This window comes from Mesoplodon densirostris, chromosome 11 (assembly GCF_025265405.1).
Source record: "Mesoplodon densirostris isolate mMesDen1 chromosome 11, mMesDen1 primary haplotype, whole genome shotgun sequence".
Lineage (NCBI taxonomy): Eukaryota > Metazoa > Chordata > Mammalia > Artiodactyla > Ziphiidae > Mesoplodon > Mesoplodon densirostris.
Genome location: NC_082671.1, coordinates 78,441,219 through 78,466,034, shown reverse-complemented (window position 1 = coordinate 78,466,034; position 24,816 = coordinate 78,441,219). Strand labels below are relative to the sequence as shown.

At 45.1% G+C, this 24,816-nt stretch overlaps 1 protein-coding gene across 1 annotated transcript in view; it reads right to left on the bottom strand.

Annotated features, from left to right (window-relative positions):
* The window catches only part of LOC132499575 (putative tetratricopeptide repeat protein 41), a 63,526-nt gene that overhangs the window by 4,423 nt on the left and 34,287 nt on the right, over positions 1 to 24,816 (bottom strand). Inside the window, 9 exon segments of the mRNA XM_060114230.1 lie at positions 14,258 to 14,335; positions 14,338 to 14,389; positions 15,474 to 15,726; positions 16,116 to 16,185; positions 18,327 to 18,391; positions 19,164 to 19,259; positions 19,261 to 19,306; positions 23,954 to 24,053; positions 24,055 to 24,132. Of these exon segments, the coding sequence (XP_059970213.1) occupies positions 14,258 to 14,335; positions 14,338 to 14,389; positions 15,474 to 15,726; positions 16,116 to 16,185; positions 18,327 to 18,391; positions 19,164 to 19,259; positions 19,261 to 19,306; positions 23,954 to 24,053; positions 24,055 to 24,132 (838 nt within the window).

Here is a 24,816-nt window from a genome sequence, read left to right as displayed (position 1 = left end):
TGTGTCATCGCCCCCAGTACTGCATGAGCTCACTCTACCAATTCAAGGGGCTGAGCCGTTGCAGACCCCACCTTCGGGTAGAGGGAACAGATTCATTGTTCTCTCTCACACAGGCTGTTGTCCCTACCATTCCACCAAAATTGATAGTTCCCTATGACCGTTATGTTGCTAAATGCAATCGTTTGTTCTAGATCTGGTGGTCAGCTCTCAGCCCTCTCCATTTTTTTTAAAATTAACTTTTACTGGAGTGTAATTGCTTTACAATGTTGTGTTAGCTTTTACTGCACAGCAAAATGAATCAGCCATACATATACATATATCCCCTCCCTTTTGGATTTCCCTCTCATTTAGGACACTACAGTGCATGAAGTAAAGCTCCTTGTGCTATGCAATACGTTCCCCTCAGTTGCCTAATTTATACCTAGTATCAATAGTGTATACGTGTCAATCCCAGTCTCCCATTTCCTCCCAACCCACCCCTTTCCCCCTTGGTATCCATACATTTGTTCTCTACATTTGTGTCTCTATTTCTGCTTTGCAAATAAGGTCATCTATACCATTTTTCTAGATTCCACACATATGCATTAATATACGATATTTGTTTTTCTCTTTCTGACTTACTTCACTCTGTATGACACTCTCTGGGTCCATCCACGTCTCTACAAATGACCCAGTTTCATTCCTTTTCATGGCTAATAGTCCATTGTACATATACCACATATTCTTTATTACTCTGTTGATGGACATTTAGGTTACTTCCATGTCCTGGCTATTGTAAATAGTGCTGTTATGAACACTGGGGAGCATGTGTCTTTTTGAATTATGGTTTTCTCTGGGTATATGCCCAGTAGTGGGATTGCTGTGTCATATGGTAGTTCTATTTTTAATTTTTTAAGGAAACTCCATACTGTTTTCCATAGTGGCTGTATCAATTTACATCCCAGTGTTAAGAGGGTTCCCTTTTCTCCACACCATCTCCAGCATTTATCGTTTGTAGATTTTTTTCATTTTTTGGCTGCGTTGGGTCTTTGTTGCTGCGCGTGGGCTTTCTCTAGTTGCGGCAAGCGGGGGCTACTCTTCGTTGCGGTGCGTGCGCTTCTTATGGTGATGGCTTCTCTTGTTACAGAGCACGGGCTCTAGGCACACGGGCTTCAGTAGTTGTGGCACGCAGGCTCAGTAGTTGTGGCTCACGGGCTCTAGAGCGCAGGCTCAGTAGTTGTGGCGCACGGGCTTTGGTGCTCCATGGCATATGGGAGCTTCCCAGACCAGGGCTCAAACCTGTGTCCCCTGCATTGGCAGGCGGATTCTTAACCACTGCACCACCAGGGAAGTCCCAAGATTTTTTGATGATGGCCATTCTCACCAGTGTGAGGTGGTACCTCATTGTAGTTTTGTTTGCATTTCTCTAATAATTAGTGATGTTGAGCATCTTTTCATGTGTTTGTTGGCCATCTGTATGTCTTCTTTGGAGAAATGTCTATTTAGGTCTTCTGCCCATTTTTTGATTGGGTTGTTTATTTTTTTGATATTGAGCTGCATAAGCTGCTTGTATACTGTGGACATTAATCCTTTGTCAGTTGCTTCGTTTGCAAATATTTTCCTCCATTCTGAGGGTTGTCTTTTCATCTTATTTATGGTTTCCTTTGCTGTGCAAAAGGTTTTAAGTTTAATTAGGCCCCATTTGTTTATTTTTGTTTTTATTTTCATTACTCTAGGATGTGGGTCAAAAAAGATCTTACTGCAATTTATATCAATGAGTGTTCTGCCTATGTTTTCCTCTAAGAGTTTGATAGTGTCTGGCCTTACATTTAGGTCTCTAATCCATTTGGAGTTTATTTTTGTATATGGTGTTAGGGAGTGTTCTAATTTCATTCTTTTACATGTAGCTCTCCAGTTTTCCCAGCACCACTTATTGAAGAGGCTGTCTTTGCTCCATTGTATATTCTGGCCTCCTCTGTCATAGATGAAGTGACCATAGGTACATGGAGTTTATCCCTGGGCAGCCCTCTCCTTTCTTAGCTTCCATGATTTTACTGATTCTCTGCCTACTTCTAGAGCCATTCCTCATCTCTTGCTACAACTTTTTCCTCTGCCCATCCCTTAAATACTGTACAGCATACTCCCAAGTTCTATCTCCTGCCATCTTCTTGTCTTTTATTCTTCTTGGCTCTTTCAACTGTTCTACAGGGCTTGGCCACCATGTGTGTACTAAGGACTCCCAAATGTTTTTCTCCAGCTCAGTCTTCTAGCTCCTAAGCACTAGACTCATATATTCTTCTGCCTACTGAACACCTCCACTCAGATAAGAGATTCAAATCAACAGGCCCCAAATTAGCCCATCATGGCTCCCATCCCACCTCTCAACCTTGTGCTTCCTGCCGACAGCTCCATCCACCCAGTTGCACCGGCCGTGGGTATAGCCATAAACTGGGGAATGCCTCAGACTGTTCCCTTTCCCTCACCTGCTATGCAATCACGCACTGCTGGATTTACTGACAAAATCGCAAATACACCACTTTCTCTCCATTTGTCTTGTCCTCTCTTAGTTAACACAGGAGAGTCTCCATTCTCCTCTCGACCAATTCCATCCTCTATTCAGCCACAAGAGTATTGGATCTAAAATGCAAATCTACGGACTTCCCTGGCGGTCCAGTGGTTAAGACTCTGTGCTTCCACTTCCAGGGGCATGGGTTCGATCCCTGGTCAGGCAACTAAGATCCCACATGCCGCACAGCTCGGCCAAAAAGTAAAAAAACAAACAACAACAAAAAAAAACATGCTAATCTACTCACCCTTAGTGCTGGAAATTCTAAAGCACCTCCTCTGATGAACCCTTTACCATGGCAGACAAGATCTGCCATGCCCTAAACCTTGCTGACTTCTCCAATATCACCTCCCAACCCTCCCCATTCCAGAGGTTCACACCCCCCTGATTCACCCTCCCTTGCCTTTGTTCATGCTATTGTTTCTTGCTTGAAATGCTCTTCCTCACCTCCTTTACCGGACAAATGCCTGTCAGGACTCACGACCAGGTCACTTTCTCTGGAAAGGCTTACTTGTTGCCCCTTTTATATGCCCCCCACACCTTCTACCAATGTCTGTCACTACACATATCACATTGGATTTCAGTTCTCTTTTATATGCTTATTATCCCAACAAGACCACAAACTCCTGGAGCCCACAAAGGGTAGAAAGAGCACAGGATTTAGGGCCAGAGGACTGGGTTCCAAGTCATAAGTCTACTACTTACTAACTGCGAAGTTCTGAAATGTCACTTGGTCTTTCTGAGCCTCAATGATTCTATTATCTAACTGACAGGATTCTCAGATCACCTGTACTGGGCTAAGTCATATGACATATCTGCTATTTCCTCAGCTTTAAGATAGCTGAGAAATCTCTAGAGTCCCTTCCAGGTTTAAAAGTTTTCTAAGCTTATAAGGGATATCTGACATTTTCCTGCAACCAAGAGAATTTACAAATACATAACCTGTTAAAAATTATCCAACACACACAGCAAGTAAAAAGGAAGCTCTGCTAACAGACATAAAATAGACTGCTGGGGGCTCCCCTGGTGGTGCAGTGGTTGAGAGTCCGCCTGCCGATGCAGGGGACACAGGTTTGTGCCCCGGTCCGGGAGGATCCCACGTGCCGCGGAGCGGCTGGGCCCGTGAGCCATGGCCGCTGAGCCTGTGCGTCTGGAGCCTGTGCTCCGCAACGGGAGAGGCCACAACAGTGAGAGGCCCGCGTACCGCAAAAAAAAAAAAAAAAAAAATAGACTGCTGGATTAACCCTCTATTTAACCCTCTATTTATTAAATAGGGCCCTCTATTTATTAAATAGAGCCCTCTATTTCCTCTGCAAAACTTTCTACCTGATGCCCAGGGCACACTAAATGCCTGCAGCTAGCAGGTTCATCCCTACTGTGCTGGCATACTTCTGCTCCTAACTAGCATTGGTTCTAGCATGACCAAGAGTCAACTGAATTTGTTAGTCTAATTTTGGTAACTGAATTTAGTATGGTACAAACTAGGAAGATATGAGGGTGAAATGAAAGAGTGGTTTTCTATGAAAAACAGGCTGAATGCTTTGGAATTCTTTCAAATTGTGAGCGAACAAGGAAACCGTAAAAGATTTAAGGCGGGAAAAGGTAGCAATCAGAAGTATCCTGCCCAGAAGCATCACAATTGCCTAAGTTCTTACCTTACAGAAACCAAAACTAGAAATTGTGTGTGATGCATTTCGAGAAAGGTGACATCCAATTCCAATCAGAGGACCCATTAAAAGCAAAGACCTTAACTCCAAATTTTTAAGTTTAGGTAAAGAATTACATAGATATGCTTAAGCTAAAATGAAAATGTAAAGTTTGTCTGTATCACTTACCTGACTTTTTGGATTAAGGAACCCCCTGCTATAGAGAAGAGGACACTGGCTGAGCCAAGCATTTTAAAATCAAATGAGGAAAAAAGGACTGACTCACCCCACTGAAAGGCACCCTGTAGAGCCTTTGTTTAATTTCTTCCTTCTACATGTGACTGAAATGCTTGATATGTCTTCTATAAAAGAATCCCAGGGAGAGGGAAGTAAAATAATGTTCATCTACCATACTTCATCCAAAATAAACAATTCTGTATAGAACCCTCAGCTGATAGAATAGAGTATGAAAAGCCACATTTCTGCTTTTTCCTCCCACAGTAATGACTTCTCATTAGGCGGATTTAAGCACTTATCAGAGAAGGAGAACAAAAAAAAAAGATTGGTCTGTGTCAGAGGTAGTAGGGAATATACATCACAAAAACCCTCTTTTCATGTCAGGACTAGTACTAAAATCTCTAGAATTAGCAGTTTCATGAGGTTAAGATTTGTTCTTGAAACTGGATCGAAGAAGCTGAAAGGAGATGAGGAAATATTTCAAGGAAATATTGAACAGAAAGAGATTTCACTTTTGAATAAATGCCTCATGAAAATGTGAGCAGAAGAAGAAACAAACTTTAGGATTATCACCCTCTCACAAATCCACCATTTTCATATGTGCTTAGTATAATCTCATGCATTAAAATGTTGTGAGTATAATTAAAATCTGAACGATCATTGCTGGAAGCCCACTATTTTTATACCCCTTGAAGATTACACTGTATTCTATACATTGATTAAACGTAATAATAAAAGACTAAGGAAGGCGCAGGTGCCAAAACTTTCAAGCTAACAATTAATGTCATTAATCTGTAATCCAAACTGATATCGAAAAAGCCACCTAGGGACTTCCCTTGTGGTGCAGTGGTTAAGAATCCGCCTGCCAATGCAGGGGACGTGGGTTCGATCCCTGGTCCGGGAAGATCCCACATGCCACGGAGCAACTAAGCCCGTGCGCCACAACTACTGAAGCTCCCGCCGCCTAGAGCCCGTGCTTGGCAACAAGAGAAGCCACCGCAATGAGAAGCCTGCGCACCAAAACAAAGAGTAGCCCCTGCTCGCCACAACCAGAGAAAGCCCGTGCACAGCAACGAAGACCCAATGCAGCCTAATAAATAAATAAACAAACAAACAAACAAACAAATAAATAAATAAATAAAAAGTGACCTAAAAATTACTGTTCTCAATAGGCTAAAATACAATTTAGGTCACTTCTTTTAACGTTGTTAGCCTGGATCAGAGCCATCACTTCTGTTGGAAAGCCAGGCAAATTGTGTAACTCCCCAGAAAGAAACTGTTTATCCAGTTTCCTCACCCTTCCTGCACTGCCAGAGCACTTACGCACAGCTAGCACTCTTTGTGACGCTTTGAGGATACAAAGAATAAATAAGTCCCCTGCCCCTGGGAGTTCACAGTCTGTTTGAGAGGTCAAAATACTCACAGTAAAAAGAAATAGAAATGAAGTCACAAAAGGGTTCTTTGAGCTCCTTCATGACTCTGGATATACAAGGTGATTTTAGCATGCTGTGTGAGAAATCTCTTGTGATGACGATGCTAGAGGAATGAAGGACCCTATGTTCCTAACACTCCCTCACTTTGTAAAAACCTTGCACTGGCTTTCAATTGCTCTTTTTTTAAAAAAAAAATATTTTATTGGGGTAGAATTGATTTACAGTGTTGTGTTAGTTTCAGGTGTACAGCAAAGTGAATCTGTCATACAAATACATTTATCCACTCTTTTTTAGATTCTTTTCCCAGATAGGCCATTACATAGTACTGAGTAGAGTTCCCTGTGCTCTACAGTAGGTCCTTAGTAGTTATCTATTTTATATACAGTAGTGTGTATGTGTCAGTTGCTCTTCAGGTAACATCCCAAATCCCTGAACAGGCCTGGGGCCTGTGACACCTCTCTGACATCCTCCTCATGCACCCTCTCCCCCCACACTGGTCTCTGCATACTAGCCCCACTGGCCCTTTTTGTTCCTTCCAGATTTGCAAACTCTGTCCTCACTGCCTAGATGACTCCTTTCCCTCCCCACCACTTTACTGAACAAGCAAATCCACCTTCACATTCAGTTGCAGCATCATTTCCTAAGAAGCACCCCCGACCCATCCCCCTCCATCTAACAGATCAAGGTCCCCTGTTAGCACTTGTATTTTGCCATGATAGCACTTTGCACAACTGTGGTGCAGCCACTGTGTGTTTAGTTGTCCAACCACAATCTCTATAGTGGTATTTTCCACAATTGCAGCTAAACAGTCTTGTATTTAGTTGTCTGACAGCTGTTGGTCTCAATGTGAGCTCAGTGAAGGCAGTGTGGGTCTCCACCTGTCCTGCTCACTGCTATATCCCCAGGAACCAAAACAGAGATTGTCACCTGGCAAAGATTCTCTCATTAACCAAACTCCACTCAGGCTCTCTGAACTCTTCTTCAGCTAGGCTTGATTTTTGGGTTTCTATGTTCATCTCTATGTAGTCCAATTTTAACAAGAATCCTGCTGAGTTTAGCCATCCTCAATACCTGATTACCCTCAATATCTAGTCAAGTTTCTCATTCTCCACCATCCCCCAGGTGATGTATTGATCACCCTGGCCTGCCTTCAGCAAGAATCCTGCTAGGTTCCTTTAGCCAGAATTCCCCTTATCCTTGGTGTTGCCTCTTAGTAATTTTCTATCCACTGACCCCCGCCCTACTCCTTGGCTACAAATTCCCACTTGCCCATGCCCATATTTGGAACTGAACCCATTCCGGTACTAATGTCTCTTTCCCCCTATTGCAATAGTCTTGAATAAAATCTGTTTTTACTGCTTTAAGGTTCAGTAAATATTTGTTGAAAGAATTAATGAATTATAATACACATAATTAACATTAAAATACCCTTAATAATAAATACTTGCTTTTCTAAAATGGAAGGGTAAATCTGAATTAACAAAGTCACTTTCTCCATGATATGTTCATTCCCTTGGCAAATTTTTACTGAGAACCTACTATGTGCCAGTCACTGTTCCAGAAGCTGGGCATACAATGGTGGAAAGACAGATCAAGTTCCTTCTTTTTAGCAAGAAAGGCAGATTTTTTAAAAAACTAATAAGACCTGAATAGACATTTCTCCAAAGAAGACATACAGATGGCCAATAGGCACATGAAGAGATGTTCAACATCACTAAATATCAGAGAAATGCAAAACTACAATGAGGTATCACCTCACACTGGTCAGAATGGCCAACATCCAAAAGTCTACAAATAATAAAGGCTGAAGAGAGTGTAGAGAAAAAGGAACCCTCCTACAATGCTGCTGTAAATTGGTGCAGCCACTATGGAAAACAGTATGGAGGTTCCTTAAAAAACTAAAAATAGACTTATCATATGATCCGGCAATCCCACTCCTGGTCATATATCCAGAAAAGACGAAAACTCTAATTCAAAAAGATACATGCACCCCAATGTTCATAGCAGCACTATTTATAATAGCCAAGACATGGAAGCAACCTAAATGTCTGTCAGCATATAAATGGATAAAGAAGATGTGGTACATGTATGCAAAGGAATATTACTCAGCCATAAAAAAGAATGAAATAATGCCATTTGCAGCAACATGGATGAACCTAGAGATTATCATGCTAAGCGAAGCAAGTAGGACAGAGAAAGACAAATATCACATGATATCACCTATATGTGGAATCTAAAAAACTGATACAAATGAACTTACTACATAAACAGACTCACAGACATAGAAAACAAACTTATGGCTACCAAAGGGGAAAGGTGAGGGAGGGATAAATTAGGAGTTTGGGATACAAACTACTAATAAAATAGATAAACAGCAAGGACCTACTGTATAGCACAGGGAACTATATTCCATATCTTGTAATAAACCATAATGGAAAATTTTATATCTATATTTATATAACGGAATCACTTTGCTGTATACGTGAGACATTGTAAATCAACTATACTTCAATTTTTTAAAATGGAAAAAAAAACTCATAAACAAATACATAATTTTAGGTAGCGTGCTATGTGCTCTGAAGGAAAATAGAGCTGAGTGAAGAAGTAATGAGGGTGGGCGTTCATTTACACAGGATGCACAGGGAATTCACTTCACTCTGAAATTGTAGACAGGCTTCAGACAGCCTTGCTGAGTCCTCAATAATTCTAAAGAGTTTCCAAAACAATCTCCTAAACAGAATAAGACCATGAAAGGGTAACTGGCCCCCAAGCCTTCTTCAGTCTTAAATCTCCACTTGCCCATGGACAGAACTGCCTTCCAATCAGTGCACTGCCTCGATTCTCCCACCACTGCCTGTTTTCTTACGTCTTCACCTCCCATCCCACCCTTTCTCATAGCCCCCCTGCCAGCTTCCAGCTGGTCTTCTCCACGTCTTTGTTTATTCCTACCTTCCTACCTTCGATCATGCAGATCCCCTGCCTAGCAGTGCCTCGTCCTCGGCCAACTCACACCCTCCATCTCCCTTCAGCGTTCCTCCCGAGAGGCTCTCCCTGGAAAACCTCCTGCTACTGACCACTGTCTCCCTTAAATGTAAACATGGAAGAGTAACTCTGCAGAGAACTCCAAAGAACCCTATATCCTTAGTTACAGATGGAGCCCAGAGATAGACCTGGGCCATCACACTTGTGACTTGGCAAAGGTCACATAACTGGCTATGGCCAGGCAAAAACTAAAACCCAGTTCAGCCTCCTCCAGCCAGGCTGTGCTTTAAATCTTTCATGTGTTATATATTTTATAATAGGTTTGTTTTGCCTCCTAGCAAAACAAGAATTTGCTTAAAGGGAGAAATTAACTTCGTTTGTTTTTGGATCCCCCAGATACACAACGTAGGATGGTTCTTTGAGCACAGGGGACCGAGGTCCCATCTGTCCCATCCCATTTGTCTATTACCGCATCTAGAAAACACCAAGACAAATTGTCATTTGGATTGAAATACAGGCCATATGGCATTCATAAAATTCATGTTGGAGGACCTAGGAGACCATTTCAAAGTAGTAAGCAGCCCCTGCAGACCACCTGAGGAGCTGCCCCCACAAGGAGAAAAACTCAGACAAAGGAAAGTTTCTTACAAGAGCCTCCAATCCAGAGTCACAAAGGCAGATGCAAGCAATGACTTGTGATTGGGTGATTGGGCTGCCACTCACATGGGCAGCTTCAGGCTGAGTGGTGGTGGGGGGGGGGGCGGGTAGGGTGCGCAGTAGGAGGCTTGTTTATCTTAACCGGGTGAATGAATCTCCCAAACCTCCCCAGACCTACAAACTGATTAGGTTAAGATAACACATCCTTATAATTCTGTCATGCATTACAATGTATAAAGCACTAAATCCTCACTGAATAGATGCAGTGTAACCGTCATACACCATAGTTCTTTTCTTCCCTCAGTGCAAAAATCCTTAAAGAGGATCGCTTTGATGACTAACATTCGGTAACACTTCTACTACAGAGGCCCCAAGACTTCTTTAAAAATGACTAATGGGGCTTCCCTGGTGGCGCAGTGGTTGGGAGTCCGCCTGCCGATGCAGGGGACGTGGGTTCGTGCCCCGGTCCGGGAAGATCCCACATGCTGCGGAGCAGCTGGGCCCGTGAGCCATGGCCGCTGAGCCTGCGCGTCCGGAGCCTGTGCTCCGCAACGGAAGAGGCCACAACAGTGAGAGGCCTGCGTACCGCAAAAAAAAAAAAAAAATACTAAGGATGAGTCCCAGCTACATGTGGTTCTGGCTTCCTTCTTATTTTATGAGTTCCTCAGGCACGCTCCATGTAGACATTTTCCATTAAAGGTAGATAAAGGGGATCACAATATGCCACCCCAAAGTAGGCCACACTGACATCAGAATTATTACGAGCTGAGGCATTTGATTCCTGAGATCCCTTAGGTGCCTAAAAGCAGAGCCTCCCAAAAGGACTCAAGTGTTCTAAGTCCCCTCCCCGGGAGAGGGGGCGGGGGACAGGAAGCCAGCACCACACCCAGACAGACACTGCCACAAACTACCGTATCATCTATTCTCCTAAGGGCCGATTTATCCTTCCAAAGAGTCATCTGCTTTTCCATGAGGGCTTTTTCTACCCCCTCCCTTTCCCCTGCTAAGTTAGTATATAGACCCCAAGTTCAAGCCACCCCTTGGAGTCGCTCATCCCTGAGTAGGTGTGTTAAGTGGGATGCACACGTGAGTAAACTTCTGTTTGATTTTTCTCTTGTTAATCAATCTTTTCTCAGGCTAATTTTACAGGGCCCCAGTAGAAGAACCTAGGAGGGTAGAGGAAAAAAAATTTGTTTTCTCCCCTACAGTTTTGGTGACAAAGGTGGGATTCTATCATGTAGTAGTCCTTGCTTGGTCCAGAAGCTGCTGTTAAGAGATCCTGGGCTTCTTAACAAAAGCGGCAGGAGATAAAATTTCTTACCAAAGTCAGCCTCTCCAATTTCTGCCTGCAGGGTCAGGCGGAACGAGGGTGGTGAAAGTCTGCCTTTTCAATTTAATTTTCAGGCTCAGCCAGGGACCCTAAGAAGATGGAAGAAACGTTTTTCCGCCCCTACATAGGAAAACTAAAAATATGTCAAAGAACAGCTGATTCCGAGGTCTCCATAAACTTAGTCTACCTTTCCCTCCCAAGGCTCTCATCCTCCCGTACTGAAGACACCCATCAGCTCTCACCAGCAGGGACTGAAACAAAAGCACAAGAATTCTGCCCTGAGAGCTGACTTAACCACGCACGATGTTCCTGTGAGCCTGGAGCGGGCCTTATGTGAAATGAATCAACTTCAATCACCAGCAGGTGGGAAAAACTATAAAATAATGGCAAGAAAGTGCTCCTTACAGAAAAATACTTGATTGTAACCACGTTGAAAACTGACTGCAAAATGGAAACCTATCATAAAGAATTATTTAAGAAGTCACCAAAACACTGTGATTGCCAGAGACCCTCTTATCGGAAAGTAAATGAATATATTATACTTTCACGACAGACAAGCCACCAAAACTAGTAACAAAAAATTAGGCAAAGCAACCAGATCAGGTAAACTAGTTCCTTTCCTACAAATGTTCTCTAGATTTGCATCTGCAATTTCTGTTTATAAACAAAATCTTTACTCAGCCTGGACACCCTTACTGGAAAAAAAAAAGTACACACACGCACGCACACACACACACATACTGCTAAATCTGTAGAGTGAAAATAGAAAATATTCTTTCCCTGCAGATATCAAGTATCTTAAGCCTTTTTTGTCAGCAAATGACTAGGCTGAGAGCAATCCTGTTTTATTGTAATATGGATGACAAGCATACATGCTGGGGGAAGTGGTTGATTTAGGTCAGGGTTTCCTAGTCCTGGCGCTGTTGACATCTTGGGCTGGGTAATGTTTTATTGTCGGGGGCTGTCCTGGGCACTGTAAGATGTTTAGCAGCCTCCCAGGCCTCCACCCACTAAATGTGCACTCCCCACCCCCAGCCATGACAATCCAGTTTCTCCAGACTTTTTGTCCTGAGGGTCAAAATCAGCCTGGGGTTAAAAACCACTCTTTGGGCTTCCCTGGTGGCGCAGTTGTTGAGAGTCCGCCTGCCGATGCAGGGGACACGGGTTCGTGCCCCGGTCTGGGAAGATCCCACATGCCGCGGAGCGGCTGGGCCCGTGAGCCATGGCCGCTGAGCCTGCACGTCCGGAGCCTGTGCTCCGCAACGGGAGAGGCCCCAGCAGTGAGAGGCCCGCGTACCACAAAAAAAAAAAACAAAAACAAAAAACAAAAAAAAAACTCTTTAAGGCTGAAGTAGATTATGCCCTGTGGCAATGAGATTTCAGGAGCCCTGACAGTGTTTCAAAATTTTTCTAGTTGTAGCATTTATAGAAACTGAGATTTCTAGTGTAGCCTACTGCAAGAAACAAAGCTGCCCAAGGGCTGAGAGGTCTCTATTTGACCCTCATTGAACCCTCACTCTATTTGAACCCACTCACTGGAGGCACAAAAGTTGGGAAGTGCTGTCTATGGGAATCACATCCCTGACTACACCTACCCCACCCTCCAGCTGTGGCCTGTCCCCAGCCTCCTATCCAAGCATTATGTGCAGCCTCCAATTCAACTCTCACTCTCCTCAGTTCCCAAGTCTGGCAGTGATGCTCCAGGCAAATGACAGAATTCATGTGTGGCAACTATTTGCAGAACAAGCTAATGGGCTACTGAGTCAAATAAGCACTCAGGCAGTAAAATGTGAGGTCCTGCTACCCTGGTCCCTGGCAATAGCAGAGCCTGGAAAGCAGGACCTTTCTCTCAGAGGCCCCTGAGTTCTTCAACAGTGACCCTGGAGGACCACCCTTAAAATGTCAGTAAATTCCACCTAACCAATCTAGTACCAGGGATGAAGAGACTCAACAGTCACTATAAACCACGGGTAATAACATCGACATTCTGGTGGAAGAAACTCAGAGACAGAATCAGGACTACTCCCATGAAGGGAAACAGAACAGTATAACAGAAGCAACAGAGACCAAGAGGAGGCAAAAGACCCAACCCTGATCCTCCTGATAAGATTTAAGGCCACAATTTTTCATTTCAATTTTTTTAACTTCCGTTTTAAGTTTTAAATGTTTATCTTTTTTTTTTTTTTTTTTTTTTTTCTTTTTGCGGTATGTGGGCCTCTCACTGTTGTGGCCTCTCCCGTTGCGGAGCACAGGCTCCGGATGCGCAGGCCCAGCGGCCATGGCTCACGGGCCCAGCCGCTCCGCGGCATATGGGATCCTCCCAGACCGGGGCACGAACCCGTATCCCCTGCATCGGCAGGCGGACTCTCAACCACTGCGCCACCAGGGAGGCCCAAATGTTTATCTTTAATCAGAAAATCTCTGCACCAGATCTGAGGCACTGAGTCCCATGAGTAAAATCAAAAGTGGGCCCATCGTGTTATTTCTGGTCACGTGTTACTTTAGCAACACAGGAATAAGTATGAAAAGCCTACTGCTATAGAAACAGCATCTTAAAACAGAACTGGAAGGAAGAAGGGAAACTACACTGACAGGAGAGGGGTGTGGTTGGGCATGGTGCTTTGCCTACAAAAGAATGAAAAATGGGATGGAAAGGACTTTTAAAAGATATCTTTCGGGCTTCCCTGGTGGCACAGTGGTTGAGAGTCCGCCTGCCAATGCAGGGGACACGGGTTCGTGCCCCGGTCCGGGAAGATCCCACATGCTGCGGAGCGGCTGGGCCTGTGAGCCATGGCCGCTGAGCCTGCGCGTCCGGAGCCTGTGCTCCGCAACGGGAGAGGCCACAACAGTGAGAGGCCCACATACCACACACACACACACAAAAAGATATCTTTCTGTTGTGGTACAAATGTTTATGTCCCCCTTAAAATTCTTATGTTGAAATCCTAACCCCTGAGATGATGGTATTAGGAGGTGGGGCCTTTGAGAGGTGATAAGGCCATGAAGATAGAGCCCTTATGAATGGGATTAGTGCCCCTTATAAGAGAGACCCCAGAGAGCTCTTAGTCCCTTTCTTCCACTATGTGAGGACACGGTGAGAAAACAGCTGTCTTTGAACCAGGAGATGGGCCCTCACCAAATCTGCGAGCACCTTGATCTCAGACTTCCCAGGCTCCAGAACTGTGAGAAATAAAATTCTGTTGGTTAACCCACCCAGTTTACTTATAGCAACAGACTAAGACACTTACCTAATGAGGGAAGGTAAATAAGCTGCAAAAAAAAAAAAAAAAAAAAAAAAAGTTTAAAGTATGTGAAATAGGAGTTGCTTGCTTCAAAAATGAAGGCTTTTAAAAAAATAAGCAAAGTATGCAGGTGAGATGGAGGGAAAAGTCATCTGCTTCTAACAGAAATACGTCAAAGCAATTACCTCATTTACACAAGGTATCACTTAGGCTAATGCTCAGCTGCTTCCTGAGGAGTGAGGAGATGCCCAGAGTGCCTGCATTTCGTTTATTTTTATCACTTGTTTATAATGTTCAATTGCTCGCTTCCTTTGAATCTAGAAAAGAGAAATTTAGTTAAGGCTTTGCATCCAAGAAGCATGGCATTCATCCATTTATCCAACAAACATTCACGAATGCTGGCACTGGGGCTGGGGTTCAGAAAAGAGGAAGACTAACCCTTGCCCTCAGAGAATTTCCCGGGGTAGGAGGAGAGATTGGAGGGTGAAACGGAGGACCAACCACCTGTGAAGGACACTGAGTGCAAACCTAGGGGTTTTGGACTTGAATATTGAAGAGTTTTCATTAAGACAGTGATGTGATCCAACTTGCGTTTTAGAAAATTCACCTGGGTGCCAGTGAGGAGGATAAACTGAAGCAGGTGAGGCTATGGGAGGGGAGACCAGTTGGTCCAGAGGAAGAATGATAAGGGTCTGAGCTAATGCAGTGGCCACAGATGTGACCGAAGACCTGCTCAGTCTTGGTGTCACATGGAATGTGGTGGTCCTGGTGCTGGGAGCGTTGGCATCTGCACGTGCAGTAGGGTAATGAGGTTAGGAGCTTGAGTTCTGAGGTCAAGCGTGCCTGGTGGTGACGTGGTGGTTAGGCACCATGGCTCTGCAATCAGACTCCCCTGGTGCTAATCCTGGCCTTACCATTTGAAAGCTGGTCAAGCATCCTAATCTCCTAAACCTCAGTTTTCTCGTGTTCAAAATGAGGATAACAGAGCTGTTGTGAGGATTAAATGAGAAAATGTATGGAGTGGGTTTAGCATGGTGACTGATAATAAATACCACGAAAATGGGTCGTTAAGATGGTGTCCATACTGGGTGAGACGGGAGAAGACGCATTTTGTCAGGGAGGGGGGTGGATGTTTTCAGGCTTGAGAATGTTGACTCTGAACTGCCCGAAGACTTTGGATACCCAAACAGAGACGCCCAATAGGCAGATGAATGCACACATGTGCAGCTGATGATGGAGGTCTGAGAAGGAGATGGAGACGAGAAGCCATCACCTTAGGGAACGCTGGCTGAAGCCCTGGGCATGGGCGAGGTTGCGGCTGATATATGTAGAGTCCAAGAACTGAACCCAAGAGAGCACCACTGTCTGGACAAGAGTCGGGAAGAGAAAGAGGAAACCCACGAAAGAAACCGAGAAGGCATCATCAGAGAAGATGGCCATGAGGGTGGGTAGCTCAGAAACCAGGAGAGCATTTCTCAGGAGGGGAGCCATGGATGCTGTCAAAAACTCCAGCAGCAGACGACCAACAAGATCAAAGTGCAAAGAGACACAACGAGGATGTTCCCGATGATCTTCATGGGAGGAGGCGAAATGGAGTTGGGTGGAGGGAGAGGCGAATGACGTCAGCGGGAAGCGAAGCAGTTGAGACACTTGTCTGTGGAGGGGACACTGATGAAAGGACAGTGGCTGATGAATGGATACAAAGTTGAGAGAGAGAGCGCTGACATTCACTGATTTCACTGAGAACATATCCCCGTTCCTCTGAAGCCAGTTTGCTCATTCTTCTCTGTCCTGGGGGGAGGGGGCGCAGGGGGGAGGGGGGAGTTGGGGGAGGGTTACTTTTAATTTTGTAATTTGACCTCAAGAATCCATCCCTACCTATCCCCACTCTCCAAGGCCCCTTAGGACCCTCTGATCATTTCCCTAGTGCATGAGAGCTGTCTTGAGGGCCCCTGGCCACCAAGACAAAGGATCTCCACATGTTTGAGAGGTGAGTTGAGTGGCACAGCAAAAATCTCCCAGTCTTAACCAACGTGGGGTCACCTAAGGACAACCTTCAGTAAGGATAAAGGCTTCTCGGTCGTTTTGGAAGGCTGACCGTTGACAATGAGGTCTGGGAAGGAGACTGCCAAATACGGTCAGCTCCTCTGACACAGAGGCCATGCACGTTGAACGGCAGCAGTGTTAAGTGTCCGATGAGTCACACGCTGCCAGCCCTGCACTTATGGTGGGGCAGCCCAGGCCGCAGAGATGACTCAGTCAGTAAGCTACGTGTTTAGATTTCTCTTTTACGAGGCAATGGTTCTACTGTCAAGCTTTTTGCTTCTCTAAAGAAAGTCCTGTTCTCTGCTCACAGTGCTGACCTTAAGCGGAACAAAAGTAGGCTTACGTAGTGTCAAGTGCCTCAAAAATTCCCTCCTGGGGAGCAAAATAATAAGATTAAGAACTCAATTTATCAATTCAGCGCGCCAGGCGTTCTTCCAAGCACTTTACATAGAAGATCTCTCAGTTCTCACCGTCATCCTGCAAGGAAAACACTGTCACCACTCTCATTTTACCAACGAGGAAACAAATGAGACACCAACATGTTAAGTATGCGCCCAGGTTCTCACTGTTACCAAGTGGCAGAAACAAAATTTGAATCCAGGCAATCGGACCCCAGAGCCCAACATCTCAGCACTACTATAGAGCACTAGTAACTTTACCCTTAGAAACTCCTCTATTGGGGCTACTCTTTTCAGGGTAAATATTCTTTGAAAGGGTTAACACTGATCTGCAGTTCTGCCTTAGAGATGACTCACATCACATTCTTCTTGGGAGCAGAAGCCAGAAGAGGTCACCTCCCTGGGGAGAGGAAAATTCTCTCAAGGATGGTGGAAAGGGAAAAGTCAAAGGCAGGACAGCGAACAGGGAGGGGAGAGGGAGGGGCTACAAAAACAAAACCTCACAACTTTACAGTTTCACCTAGAGCGTCCCTGGCCCTTCAGCCAGCTGAACTGGCTGTGCAAGGGTGTAGCTGGGTCAAAGGACGGGTGTGGTGGGCTCTCTATGGACTCACAAAGAACTTTCTCTCATACCAACCTGTCAAAGGAAGAAGTGGTCGAGCTTGGCAAACCCTAACACAGATTAGATCCGGACTGTAATATCTACAACCCTTCTTTTAAACACAGGCGCTGACAGTCTCTCCTGACCAAACTCTACTCAGGCTCTTCCGAGCAATTTTCAACTAGGCCCCAACTTCTGGACTTCGGTGTTCATCTCTGCATTGTCCAACCAGCGAGAGTCCTGCTCAGTCAGTTTAGCCATCCTTGATATCTGACCACCATCCATATCTTCTCAGATTCCTCACCAGCACCATCCCCCAGGTGACGTCTGATCACCCTGGCCTGCCTTCAGCAAGAATCCTGTTACGTCTGTTTAGCCAGAATCCACCCCCATCCGTACCCCTGATGTTTCCTCTTAGTAACTTTCCGTCTACTGACCCCGCATACCCCGCTGCTTTCCTGTGTATTTGGAGGTGAGTCCGATCTGTCTCTGCCACTGCAGAACCCCACCACAGGGGTCCCTACACCTATCACGAAGGGCCTGAATAAAGTCTGTCTTAACAAGTCTTTCTTTAACAAGTGTCACAAATACTTTTCTCTTTAACAGCTTTAGCAATGCCTTGTATGGAGAGCCAAGGAAAGCCCCACACGTGGCAAGAGAGAGAGAGGTCTTCCCCGGAGAGGAGGGGTGGCAGGAAAGTGGGGTCTGAGGCACTGCAGGCTCTGGCCTAGGTCTTGCAGAAGACAGACCAGTGGGATGTGGTACCGGAGACACAGTGCACAGAGGCCTGAAGTACAATACATACATCTTCCTCACGAGGCCCGGGGTGATGCTGGGAGACACTCACGATGGCACTGTCCTCCTGTTTACTTTTCCTCCTGCCAAAACCTCTACACGGTTTGTGGGCTAGGAGCTCCTTTCAAATATATCATGGTCAGTGTCCTGACTAATAGATCAGGGCAGAACTCTCAGGCACGGTGAATTTCTCTACTCAAGGCTGGAACCAAAGAAGTGAGATGCCCCGATGAGTGACCCCTGACCTCCCTGTCACTAGTGTGGTTTTTTGGGGGGACTGGGGGTGGGGAAAGGAGACACACTACTTGAAACATTTCATAAAAACTTACCTTTCACTATGTCTCAGTGGTAAAAACAGTAAATCCGCTAAAAAATTCCGTAATTTCTCCAACTAGGATGTTTTTCTCATCAAACTTCTCCTGATATTTAAGCATTCTTGAAATTTCATTTTTGCAAGAGAAGCGTTTCCGGCAGCAGATCTGAAAATAAAATGCATGTGCGTGACTTCCTGGGCACGATACACGTTGGCTACCTTCATTGTGCCACCAAAAATAATGCTCATAAACATCCTTTATTCTATACAGGATGATACAAAACAGCAGAGCAGTTTATATTAGCAGAGACTTGAGACTTTCAAAGTGATTGATAAGATGTGTGTACATCTTTTTTTTTTTTCTGCAGTACGCAGGCCTCCCACTGCTGTGGCCTCTCCCGTTGCAGAGCACAGGCTCCGGGCGCGCAGGCTCAGCGGCCATGGCTCATGGGCCCAGATGCTCCGCGGCATGTGGGATCTTCCTGGACTGGGGCACGAACCCGTGTCCCCTGCATCGGCAGGCGGACTCTCAACCACTGCGCCACCAGGGAAGCCCTGTGTGTACATCTTTATAAGAAACTAGGGCACTACTCTCAACCACAGCACTATGGACATTTGGGGCCAGATAGTTTGTTGAGAAGGGTCCTGTATAATGTTTGCCATCTGCCCTGGCCTGTACCCACTAGTTGCCAATAACGACACCCCCAGTCATGACAAGCTAACGCGTCTCCAGACATTGCCAAAGGCCCCATAGGGCGCAAGCCTGTCCCCCGGTTGAGAACCACTGAATCAGAGGATGGAAGTGTTACAATTCAGCCTTTCTTAACCCAATCAGTGAGTTGGGAAATGGATTAGCGAGTATGGGTTAAGTATATTCATCATAACCGTAACAGCTAGTACAGAAAATAAAACATTTTCAAGCAGAAACACACATTTACATCAGAACACCTTCAGTGTATTTCATGGTAGCCTGGTCACAGGTGTTTTTGTCCAGTAAGCTGGACATTTCAGCAGCACATTGCAGAACATGATTTTAAGTACTCCTTAGATGCTGACTTTGCCAGGTTGTTCAGCACTCTGCCTGCAGGGAATAAATTTTGGCAAAGAAGATGATGTGCGAGGCTTTTTTTCCACAGAAGAGTTAGGATGTCACTAGGCAGGGCATTTAATATCATTTCTTCCTTGCTGCCAACAGCTGCATTTTTTCTTAATAAATCAATTACTGACCTACATTGCAAGGAGTTGGTTTTTCTATAATGAATTTGTGTGTGTGCAGAAGTTATAGGGCTGAGGAGCTGAGGCAATAGATTGAAACCAAATCCAAGTCTGTTTTGCAAATGAACAGTTCAGAAACAGTGAGAATAGGGACGTAGTGAAACCAGCCATCACCATGGTAACCAAGTCCTAGAGAAGGCAAGCCGGTACAGCCTTGCAATAAGAAACAATAAAATGGTACAGCCTTACAACAAGAAACACGTGAAGAAGCCCCATAAACCTAATTAATAAGTAATGGGCTGTACCTAGATACACACTGCCTTGGGAATGTACCCTTTGCAAAGGCCTAAATTTTGCTAGTTATTGAAAGTTAGATATTCTAACAATAATAGATTTCTAAAAAGTAGACAGTTTTATGGTTTTCTAAGCCATACTTTGTTATGGAAAGAGATAAAAACCATAATTATATTTCAAGAAGGTGTGACTAGGGCATTGCTAGCAATAAACAAAGCACATTTAACTCCCTGTGCTAAGGAATTTAGTATTAATTATAAAGGATTACCATTAAATTATCAAAAGGCATCTTTCCCATCATCAGTAGCACCCCATTCATTGCCCAGTGTCCACTCCAGGGCCTCGGGCCTTGCATGTGTACACCAGGGAGGGACAGCCATGTACCTGGTCTCCCTATGTCCATTCTCCATACAGCAGCAAACGTGACCTCAAAACAGAAATCAGGCGATGTCATCCCCAGCCTAACTCCTGCAAGGCTTTCCCTCGCACGGATAATAAAACCCAAATGTTTCCTGGGGCCCGAGGCCCCGAAGGATGTGAGCCCAGCTGCCTCCTGTCCTTTGTTCACAAAGGTTTCTTTTATTTTAAATTTTCTTATTTAAGTATAGCTGATTTACAATGTTGTGTTACTTTCTGGTGTACAGCAAAGTGATTCAATTATACATATATATACATATATATATATATATATATATATACATGTGTGTACTTTTTCAGATTCCTTTCCATTATATGTTGTTACAAGACAGTGAATATAGTTCCTTGCGCCACACACACAGCAGGTCACAAAGGCCTCTTTTCGTCGCTAGGACAAGCCGAGCCCTCTCCCACCTCAGGGCTCTGCACACGATGTCCCCTCTGCCACGAATGCCCCCATCCCCACCACATGTGGCTCCTGCAGTCTGTCACGACTCAGCTTCAATGTCCCCTCCTGGAGATGCCCCTTGACCACCCTTTCACAGGTGGTCCCTCCCCCTGCTTACGCTCTACCTCCACCTCTTGTTTGTGTCTCTCACTGCATTTAGTACAGCCTGTAATTACTGCATGTGTCCGCTCCCTTGTGTGTCATGTGTCACCTCCTTTAGGAGGCAGCGTTGGTGACTCTGTCCTGTTCAAGCGGCTGGACTCAACACAGTGTCTGGTGCACGACAGGTGCTCAGTAAAGAGTTTTTGAATGTGTGAGCCCTGGTCAGCCTGGAATCCTCTCCCCTCCCCCTTTATCTGCTTGCCTAGACCCTGAATCCCCACCTGACCCTCGTCAAGAGACCGGAAGTACAGTGCACTCCCATCAAAGCTGCTGCTAGGGCTTCCCTGGTGGCGCAGTGGCTGGGAGTCCGCCTGCCGATGCAGGGGACACGGGTTCGTGCCCCAGTCCGGGAAGATCCCACATGCCGTGGAGCAGCTGGGCCCGTGAGCCATGGCCGCTGAGCCTGCGCGTCCGAAGCTGTGCTCCGCAACGGGAGAGGCCACAACAGTGAGAGGCCCGCGTACCGCAAAAAAAAAAAAAAAAAAAGCTGCTGCTAATGACACTGATCTACTTCTGAGCATCCCTGTTCACCAGAAGCCCACCCCACCTTCTGTTTTCACCCCCCTGGAGAACCACACTTGTCTATACCAGGCCAGAGTCTGCCGAAATCCTTGGAACTCTGTGCTTTGGACGGCCTGGCTGGCTCTAGAAGGCCAGTCCCATAACCCACAGAAGTGTCCCTGGTTCCCACACTGGTTTCCTCTGCTCACCAAGGTCCCAGCATGTCCATGACCAGCCCTGCCTACATTAGGATGACTTAGAAGCTAGCCTCTATGTATGGAGGATTAGAGCTTTATAAATGCCAATGCTAGAAGAGATGCCACATAACAAGGAGTAATGCGGACAGGCTTTAGGGTCAGATAGGCCTAGCTTGGATCCCCAGCTCCAGAGGTGCTAGCTGTGGGAGCTGACGTAGTTGATTTCATCTCTCTGACTTTCAGTTTCTTCATCTGTAAAGTGGGGTAACAATACATACCACGTGAGGTATATTTGAAGGTAAAAGAGCTTGTGAGCATAAACTGCCTTGTGCATTGTAAGCATGAAACGAATGATAACAGTTACTATAAAAGTGGATTTACAGGTGAAATGCAGAGAGGGTAAGTAGCTTGCCCAAGGTGACCTTTGATCTTACAGTAGCCTGTAAAAACAGCTGTGGTTCTCCATGCCAACCTGTACCCAACTCCCCTTTGCAATGCCACTCTGCACCAGAGTCTCTTTCTCTGCCCTGGAATAAAGCCTGATGACTTGCTGTGACCAATCAAATGCAGCAGAGGGGGTGTCATGCCAGTTCTGAGCCTAGGCGTGAACTTGTGCTCTCCCTCTCGGAATTGTTCAAGTCACTAGGTGAGCAGGCCTGGGCTGTCTTCCCGAAGGATGAGGAGCCCGTGACCCGAACCCTGTCACCCAGCCAGACAACCACCAGACATCTGAGCGAAGTCCTCTGAGACCAGCCAGCCCCAGTGGCCCTGCCAGCTGATCACAGATGTCTGCATGAGCCCAGCCCAGATCTGCTGAGCCTACCCTGGACCAGGGGGATCCCCTTGGTGGCCCATAGACATGGGCAGTAATAAGTGGCTGTTGGTTTTATTTTAATTTTTTTTGCATGTGATTGAGTATTTATTCTAAACCAGGTATTCTACATCCATTTTTTTTTTGTTCCTTGCAACAATAATATGAGATGAAAACCATTAGCAATTTAGAGTTAAGGAAACAAACCGAGGTACAGGGAGTGTCATTATGTTGCCATGAGTCATGACCATGCAACTAGTAAGTGGTAGAGACCCAGGTCTCTCTGTCTTAAAGACTGAGTTCTACACACCCATGAGTTAACCTGTCATAGACAAGTTCCTTCATATTCATATTCATCTGTATAATGCAGCCATTGGACTAGATGATCTTTTGCTTATAGTTCAAAAAGAGTAGGATTGTAGCTCAGAAAGAGTATGATGCTTTGTTGGCTGTTGGTTTTAATCTGTTGAGTTTTGGGGTGCTTTCTTATACAACATAAGATAATTGACACAGCCATTTAAATATGACATAATTCTAGACATTATGTTTAGTCTGACTGTAAATCAGTGAGTAAAAATGCTTAGTATCTGCATTCACCTAACGTTCTTTGTTCTATTAGTGGTGCCATAGCAGTGTCGGGCATGAAATACTGGAGAATAAGAAAACGAGCTACCATAAATGAGTACTTAACTATGTGTCAGGCACCGTTCTGTGTGCTTTACGGTCTCCCTTGAACGCTTTTAGTCTCACAACGACCATGCAATGTAGGTGCTATTTTTTTTTTTTTTTTGGTACGCGGGCCTCTCACTGTTGTGGCCTCTCCCGCTGTGGAGCACAGGCTCTGGACGCGCAGGCTCAGCGGCCATGGCTCACGGGCCCAGCCACTCCGCAGCATGTGGGATGTTCCCAGACCGGGGCACGAACCCGTGTCCCCTGCATTGGCAGGCAGACTCTCAACCACTGCGCCACCAGGGAAGCCTGGTGCTATTTTTATTCCTATATTTTTACAAATATGACAACTGTGACCCAGAAAGGCTAAGTCTTGTGTCTAAAAGCAAAGAGCCAAATAAATTTAAATTAAATTTAAATTAAAATAATTAATACAGGGCTTCCCTGGTGGCGCAAGTGGTTGAGAGTCCGCCTGCCGATGCAGGGGATACGGGTTCGTGCCCCGGTCTGGGAGGATCCCATATGCCGCGGAGCGGCTGGGCCCGTGAGCCATGGCCGCTGAGCCTGCGCGTCCGGAGCCTGCGCGTCCGGAGCCTGTGCTCCGCAACGGGGGAGGCCACAACAGTGAGAGGCCCGCATACCGCAAAAAAAAAATAATAATAATAATAATTAATACATAAGTAAATAAATTTTTTAAATAAATAAAAAGCAAAGAACCAGCAAGTGGAGAGGTGGGATTTGAACACAGAAAGGCTGGCTTCACAGTCGAGCTCTGAGTGGCCCTCTTACTACTCAAAGCAGTGTGAGGTACATCACAACAGCCTTCAACATTCTAAAAGGGTGGTCTGTCACAGGAGGAGTGCTCATGGTCGACCCTCACACGCCCAGCAGCCCAACAAAAAATCAAGTAAGCAAAGCACACACACCCATTTCCCTTTCTTCACAGGTGGGAAGAGCCCAGGAGTCTGACTCTGAACCACAGGAGTTTATGCCCTCTGCACGTGCCCACCCTACCTTTTCGCTTCACTAAGTCCTGGTTGTCTTTTAAGTTGCTGGATGAAAATTCCATCAGGTTGGACCATGCTTCCTGGAAATACCAGAAGCCTTCCTTCCTGAGTCATCTCTATTTCCAGATAGAGTTCCCCGACAGCATACTGTACTTTGGGAAGCATTCCGTACTTTGGGAAGCATTCCTGTCATGGACCAACTCTACACAAAATGAAAGAGAACACACTCCTGAGGGGACACAGCGTTAGACTAGGCACAGCCACAAGACACCCGCCCAAGAAAGGCTCATTTCATAATGAACTTGCAAAAGATTGCATGCTTTACAGCATTTCTTGGGGAATTCTAAATACTTATAAAATGAGAGTTATAACGAAACATTTATGGGGAGACACTGCAAGCCAAAAATAAATTTTGGAAAATGTTTTCATAAGTTGTTAGTTAATGGTAATGAAAAATTTTGAAGTTAAGAATAACATGATGATGTCTTGCAGCTGTTAAAGCTCCCAGCGGAGGTATTATTTAAAATCCTAACGAACACCTAAAAACGCTGTCTATGTGGACCTTGAATTCAAGTGTGACCAGAGATCTGCTAACTTTACGTTCGATACACTTTTGCTTAGAATTTCAATTCCCTTTCCTGGTTTAGCATGTTTATTTCAGGGGTACTTAAACTTCATTACCTTCAATCATTCCTCTATCAAAACCTTATCAATGCATAAGAATACACTAGTTGGTTATAATCTTTTAAATGAGAGTTAGTTATTTAAATAATAATGAGTTATTATTAATATTTCAGAAAACTTAATATTAACAAGACTATATGTGAATATGTTTGGTAACTAATAAAGCCCTATTCAAATGGTCAGTAT